Here is a 7,265-nt window from a genome sequence, read left to right as displayed (position 1 = left end):
TTTTTTTTTTTTTTTTTTTTTTTTTTTTTTTTTTTTTTTTTTTTTTTTTTTTTTGACCTAGGCAGCCTCAAAAAAACATGTTATTTTAATTTTTATTATTATAATATTAGCATTAGAATAAGAACTTTGGCTCCACGTATCGCCATCAGTCTCATAGTTTCAAAATGCGTATGTTAGGAAGAGGTTTCCACCCCCTTATAAAGAATGCTTCGTTTTCCTTTCCAACCGATATGAGATCTCACAATCCATCCCCTTGAAAATCCAGCGTCCTCGATAACACACCAATCGGTGTTTGGCTTTGTAACAATCCAAGCCCACCGCTTACAAATATTGTCCACTTTAACCCGTTAAATATCACCGTCATTCTCACGGTTTTAAAACTTTTCTGTTCAGGAAAGATTCTCACACCCTTATAAAGAAAACTTCATTTCCCTTTTTCACCTGACATGGAATATCAAAATCCACTCCCTTTGAAAATCCAGGGTTCTCGCTAACATACCGCTCAGTATCTTACTCTGATACAATTTCTAACAGTCCAAGTCCACTACTAATAGATATTGTCCGCTTTAGCCCGTTGTATATCGTCATCAGCCTCACGGAGATATTTTCACACCTTATCGAATTTTTACCCTTTATCTTAAAAATACTTTTTAAAATATTAAAAAAATGCTAATTTCCAAGTAAAATGGTTTAACGCCACTCTTAAAATTTCAGAGTATTTACAAAATGCTCATCTAAAATTATTTTTATCTTAATATATATATATATATATATATATATTTTTTTTTTTTTTAAAAAAAAAAATTAAAAATTTAAAGATATTTTTAGAAAAAAAAATATAAAATTTAGTATTATTTTTATTAATTTAACCAAAAAAAAAACTCATAAAAATGGAAGCTTTTTGTCATATTGTGCATGGCGACGGCGATGGCGACGGCGAATTGGAGGAGAGGAACTGCAACTTTCGGCTTAGAAGTGGAAATCCCTCATGGAAATGACTAAGAACTCATTTCTCTCCGTTTGAAAGCTCTGAACTTTCATTGATTTCTCTCAACCATTTACAGAATCCCATCAAGAACGGAAGAACAAGCAGCCAATCGGAATCAGAATCTCCCCTTTTTCTCTCTCCAAAAATCTCGCCCAAATATGATATTGTTTTTCAATGGGGGTGGAGTTTGGAGGTGTCCAAATTCCACCCACTTCAATTGGTCCTCTAGTTAGTGCCCCATTTTTTTAAACCTAATTTAGCTTTTAACTTTCTTGATTTTAAAAAGAGTAGCCTTGTAATTGTATTGTATTGTATTGTATTGTATTGTTCCTTCAAATCTGTGTGTTCTTCGAGTTCTTCACTGTTCCTCTGCCACCATTATTAGTACCACCACCACCATCCTTCTCTTTGCTTTAATGGCCTCCTCTTTCCCTCCATTTCCTTCTTTTCTTCTTCTTCTTCTCCGTCTTTTTCTTCCCCCACTTCCATTTTCAATCCCCTGCGCCTCTGATTGTTCGGTTCTTTGATATTCATCTTGGTTTTTAGATACCCTTTTGCCCATTTCTTCACGGGTTTCGCTCTGCTTGACATTTCTGGTAAGCCCCTTTTACATGCTTAACTCACTGATTCTTTGTTTTGGTACGATTTTTCATTTGGGTTTCTTCTTTAATGGTGATCTGTCTGAAGTTTCTGTGATTTTGGGGTGGATTTCACTCTGTTCTTGACGGTCGGATGTTGTTTTTTTAGAGTTGCCCATAAGGTGTTTGTTAATTTGCCTCACTGAAAAGTGATTTGGGATCTGTTTGGTACCGTTTGTATCCTTGATCTTTGTGAAAGTGGCTCTTGGAATTTAGCATTTGGGGCTTGTTTCTTTGAGGGAAATGGTTAGAAACTGATGAATTGATTGAGTATTTGATTTGGGGTCTGAAGTGCATATGCTTGTGTTTTGTTGATCTTGTTTTGCAGTGTTAGATCAATGTATAAGGATAAAGGTTTAGAGGGTTGTGTTTCTGGTTCAAGGAAGAAGAACAATAGGCGGGACTTGACCGTTCCCCGTAATTCCGCACCACGCTTCGCCCTGGACTATGGTGTCGGTGAATCCTCTGGTTTAAAATCTCAGGATGCAGATTATTCCATTCCTTTATTTGGTGATGAGTTAGAGCTTTCAATCTTAGCTAGGTTTCCCAAATCCGAGCAATGGAAGTTGTCTTGTGTGAGCAAGAGATATCTAGCTATTGTGAAGAGTGGTGAGCTATATAAGATTAGGAAAGCCATTGGATACAAAGAGCCTTCTGTGTTCATGTTAGCTAGTGGGGAGAGTAGCTGGATGATGTTTGATCGGACTTTCCAGTCGTGTCGTAGGCTTCCGATCCTGCCATCGGATTCTTGCTTTTTGGATGCAGATAAGGAATCACTTTGTGCAGGCACGGATCTCATTGTTACCGGTCGAGAACTTACAGGAGGTGCCATTTGGAGGTATCAGCTAGTAGAGAACAAATGGATCAATGGCCCCTCTATGATCAGTCCAAGGTGTTTATTTGCATCAGCCTCCTCTGGTTCGAATGCATTCGTTGCAGGAGGGATTGCTCTCGAGTTCAGCACGGAAGGCGCTTTCGGCATGGGGATGGAATATGGACAGACTGTGTTGAACACTGTTGAGAAGTATAATCCTGAAAGCTTATTATGGGAGCCTCTCCCGAACATGCACCGGTCGAGGAAGAAGTGCTCGGGCTGCTTCATGGATAACAAGTTCTATGTCATTGGAGGAAGAGACAACGATGGAAACCATCTCACTTGTGGCGAAGTCTTCGACACGGAGAAGAACTCATGGGATTTGATTGAAAACATGCTGGAAGACGCCCCGATTTCAACTTCTCAATCGCCTCCTCTTGTCGCTGTCGTGAACAACGAGCTCTACTCGCTCGAACCGTCTTCAAACGAGCTGAAGGTGTATTTGAAAGGGCGAAACGAGTGGAAGAACTTGGGTCCAGTCCCAGTCCTTGCTGTTGTTAACAAAGGTTGGGGAGTTGCATTCAAGTCACTGGGTGATGAACTTCTGGTAATTGGTGCATCAGTTGAATCATCTGCAAACGATTCGATGAGCATCTACACTTGCAGTCCCGATCCGAGGGCGGACCGATTGCAATGGACACGTCTCGACTGTGGCACGAACCATCTCAGTCCCTTTATTCTGAACTGCTGTGTCATGGTTGCTTGAATTAAGCTCTCATCAAACCATGTTGGTTGTCTTCAATGTTCTAAGTAAATAAAATGCATCCCTCATTCGGTACCTTCACCTATCGTTCTGACTAAATAGTCGAATCTATCTCTTAGTGGTCCTTTTCTCTACTACGAACCCCTTCCCAACGAGCCCGGATTGATTTTGTAAGTCAACCAATTCAAAGGGGTGAATGTGGTCTAAAGTTGTCGGAACATATGTTTGCTTTATCGAAGCTTTATTAATGGAGTCTTGATTGACCCGTCAACATAGGTTGACTTTCCCATATCAATTCGGTAAGTCAATTAACACTAGGCTAGACTCAATAAATAAATTAATTTTTTAGCTGACAGTTTAGAATCAAATTGATGTCTCAATCAAACGTGTCATTTGAGAATCAAATAGAAACTAAATTCAAACCTCCTTTGGGTTTAGAAAATTTAGAGATCAAAAGATTATTTTCGAATATAAATTAATAATATGTTATCAAATAACATTTTATAATAATTATCAATTTTTTTTAATAATTTAAAATTTTGTGCTTTTGTCTAATAATAACCAATGAAATTAGGTTTTAGAAAAGGTATTACTTTCAAATAGAAAATACATAAAAATAAAAATATATTACCGGGTCGGGTTATTACCCGAATGGGTCGGAACCCGAGTTGGTGGACAATTTTACCCTTTACATTTCTATTTTTCTTTAATTTAAAAGAAAATATTTATGAAATTTTGGTTGTAAAAGAGAAACAGAGAGACAGTGTGAAGCGAGAAGCCATTGGTAAAGCGCTTTCTCTTTTTCTCTCTCTTCCTTCTCTCTCTTCCTTCTCTCTCTTCCTTCTCTCGCTCCTCTCGCTTTTCCGCCATTGTCAATTTGATTCTGTTCTGAGCGAAGAGGAGAAATCTTCACTTCCAGTCACTTCTCCATCTCTGTAAGCTCTTCAATTCACCGCATTTCCCCTTTTTTTTTCTTGTTTTTCCTCGATTTTAATTTTGATCCTTTCTGTTTTTTCCTTCAATTTCATCCTTCAATCCCTTAAATCCAACCTCCCTTTTCGTTTTCGTAATGCGGATTGTATAATTTGATCGATTGCCTTCGTGATTGTCGTCATTTCTCCTCTTGTGGACTGTGTGATTTGGGTTAGGGTTTTTGACGTCTCGATGTGGAGTTAGGGTTTCGGTACGCTTGATACCATTTCTTGGAATTTGGAGATTTAGATTCTTCTGCTGCTGGTCTATTTCCTCGAGAAGCTGGAGTTTTTGTACTGGTAGGTATTTTTCTTCTTCCTGTTGTTTTGTGTATTGGATCAAAAGTCTGAGATACGCTTGATTGCTTGGGGGATTTTGAGGTTTATTTGGCTGGATTTGAGGGGGCAATGTTAGAATAGTCATTTGAGATTTTGTTGGTTTGAAACTGTTCTGGTTAGAGTAATTGGTTAGACAGTGATGTCTATGAACAATAATAATCCGCCGAAGAGCCTTGGAGGGACTTCTTCATCGCCTTATGGAAATTCTGGTATAGTTCCACCGTCTATGGCAGCAAACGCCACATTTTCTCAGCCGCAAGCTCAATTAGGAGCTGGGTTTCAAAATCCATTTCAGCTGTCCCCTGCTCAGGTTCTTGCTCAAGCTACGTTAAAGGCGCATGCTCATGCCCAAGCTCAAGCTCAAGCAGTTCACGCGCAGTTTCAAGCTCAGCTACAAGCTCAAGGGCTGTCTTTGTCTCAGAGCCAGAATGTTGGTGGTGGGAACATGGGTTCTCCTTCGCCAGGATTTTCCACACCTGGTCTCGCTGGTGCAAAGCGGATTCCTCAAAAGCCACCAGTTCGGCCTCCTATTCTTTCTCCTGGTACCACATTTTCACCATTGAAAACAATGGAACTCACGCCTGCTGCTCGTAAAAAGAAGCAGAAGCTACCTGAGAAGCAGCTTCAGGATAAAGTTGCTGCAATCTTACCTGAATCTGCGCTCTACACTCAGCTGCTCGAGTTTGAGTCTCGTGTCGATGCTGCTCTTGCAAGAAAGAAAGTTGACATCCATGAAGCTCTTAAAAACCCGCCTTGTATCCAGAAAACTCTTCGAATTTATGTCTTCAACACATTTGCAAATCAGGTTAACACAATACCCAAAAAACCAAATGCCGATCCTCCTACCTGGACCCTTAAGATAATAGGTAGGATCTTGGAAGATGGAATAGATCCTGATCATCCTGGGGTGGTACAAAGATCAAACCCTTTGTACCCAAAATTTTCATCTTTCTTCAAGAGAGTAACTATTTCCTTGGACCAGAGGTTATATCCAGATAGTCACATCATAGTATGGGAGAATGCTCGATCACCGGCACCTCATGAGGGCTTTGAGGTGAAAAGAAAAGGGGATAAAGAATTTTCGGTTAACATTCGGTTAGAAATGAATTATATTCCAGAGAAATTTAAGCTGTCGCCTGCTTTGATGGAAGTTCTTGGTATTGAAGTTGATACTCGCCCAAGAATAATAGCGGCAATCTGGCATTATGTAAAGGCTAGGAAACTTCAGAATCCCAATGATCCATCTTTCTTTCATTGTGATCCACCTCTCCAAAAGGTATTTGGGGAAGACAAATTGAAATTCACCATGGTTTCGCAGAGAATATCACAACACTTGTTCCCTCCACAGCCCATACATCTGGAGCATAAGATTAAGCTTTCTGGGAATAGTCCAGCGGGTACAGCATGTTACGATGTGTTGGTTGACGTCCCTTTCCCAATTCACAGGGAATTGTCTGCTCTATTAGCCAACGCAGAGAAGAACAAGGAGATCGACACATGTGACGAAGCAATTTGTACAGCTATAAGGAAAATTCACGAGCATCGTCGAAGACGTGCTTTTTTCCTTGGATTCAGTCAGTCTCCTGTGGAGTTTATTGATGCCTTGATTGAATCTCAAGGCAAGGATCTCAAACTTCTTGCAGGAGAAGCTAGTCGAAATGCTGAAAAGGAGCGCCGGTCAGATTTCTTCAATCAACCATGGTATGTTTGTTCCTTATTTCATCTGTTTTTGCTTATTAGCATCATTTTTATTCATTCGCAGTTCATACGTTAATTCAGCGGATTTTCAATTTTCAATTTTCTTTTAACAACATTTTTGTTTCTCACCCGTGGCTGTGTGCAAGATATATTCATAACTTCCTCCCTTCTCTATAACTGTTTTGTTTTTGCATCATAGACACAAGTTATGCACTATATTGTTCTTTCTTTTCTCTTTCCAACAAAAGAGATTATTCTTTAAGCTTTTAGCTGCCGCCCTCACACAGAATCTTCAATAGGTTGCGGATTCTAAAATTGGGATTACCTGTTATTCCTTTTATCATCTTGATCTTGAATTTAAGTTCATGGTTGATTGAACAGGGTTGAAGATGCTGTCATCCGGTACATAAACCGAAAACCCACAGCAGGGAGCGATGTACCTGGAAGTACATGACTGGGTTCTTGTTGAGCTGCTATGGATTGTCATTTTTTGTTGGGATTTTCATTGGATTAGCATGCTACGATACATGTATGACACCCTTTAGTTTAGTAACAAACACCGGATGGTTGCGATGCCGTGCAAAGGCTTCATTAACGCACATGGTATGTGAATTCCATAAAACTCGCTCTTTTAGTCCAAGCAAGCTTTAACCATCAATTAGCTGGTGATGCCAATGCTTCATTAACAACATATGGTTTCTTCATAGTCATTTTCTTAGAGCACCCTTTATTGTAGCATGGAATATTTCTTGTAGTCGAATCTGCAACCATATAAAGTTGAGATTTTTTCTGGTAAAGCATTGTGTAGATGAAAGTTCATGATGATTTGTCAATTATTCCTTGAACATGTAGTTTGTAATCTAAATATCATGTTTCTTGATACTTGGAGGAGGTGCAACTAGAGAAATTCGAGATCGGCGATCTGTTTCTTGATTAGATCGACACGATTTAATACTATTATCTTATAGAAATCTATCAATGTTCAGCTGACAAAGATGAATGGCCATGACTATTTTTTATTTGATGGGAAGATTTTCTCCAGATTATTTAATTG

The 7,265-nt window shown here is 39.2% G+C and overlaps 2 protein-coding genes across 2 annotated transcripts; both read left to right on the top strand.

Annotated features, from left to right (window-relative positions):
* Window positions 1–929: 929 nt before the first annotated feature.
* On the top strand, window positions 930–3,289 carry LOC111441987 (F-box/kelch-repeat protein At3g27150-like). The gene is made up of 2 exons (XM_023079224.1): window positions 930–1,584; window positions 1,955–3,289. Exon 2 carries the CDS (start codon window positions 1,965–1,967, stop codon window positions 3,204–3,206), a length of 1,242 nt encoding a protein of 413 aa, XP_022934992.1. The 5' UTR covers window positions 930–1,584; window positions 1,955–1,964; the 3' UTR covers window positions 3,207–3,289.
* A 686-nt stretch (window positions 3,290–3,975) lies between these two features.
* On the top strand, window positions 3,976–7,176 carry LOC111441979 (SWI/SNF complex component SNF12 homolog). The gene is made up of 3 exons (XM_023079207.1): window positions 3,976–4,138; window positions 4,352–6,214; window positions 6,593–7,176. Exons 2-3 carry the CDS (start codon window positions 4,653–4,655, stop codon window positions 6,663–6,665), a joined length of 1,635 nt encoding a protein of 544 aa, XP_022934975.1. The 5' UTR covers window positions 3,976–4,138; window positions 4,352–4,652; the 3' UTR covers window positions 6,666–7,176.
* Window positions 7,177–7,265: the final 89 nt, after the last annotated feature.

This window comes from Cucurbita moschata, unplaced genomic scaffold, assembly GCF_002738365.1.
Source record: "Cucurbita moschata cultivar Rifu unplaced genomic scaffold, Cmos_1.0 Cmo_Scf00004, whole genome shotgun sequence".
Classification (NCBI taxonomy): Eukaryota; Viridiplantae; Streptophyta; class Magnoliopsida; order Cucurbitales; family Cucurbitaceae; genus Cucurbita; species Cucurbita moschata.
This window is presented reverse-complemented; position numbering and strand designations above follow the sequence as displayed.

Excerpts from the sequence above, each read along its gene's own strand:
- LOC111441979 (XM_023079207.1), top strand. The coding sequence starts at position 4,653 with ATGTCTATGAACAATAATAATCCGCCGAAGAGCCTTGGAGGGACTTCT. Across the intron at positions 6,215-6,592 it reads GATTTCTTCAATCAACCATG|GGTTGAAGATGCTGTCATCC; the intron begins GTATGTTTGTTC and ends TTGATTGAACAG.
- LOC111441987 (XM_023079224.1), top strand. The coding sequence starts at position 1,965 with ATGTATAAGGATAAAGGTTTAGAGGGTTGTGTTTCTGGTTCAAGGAAG.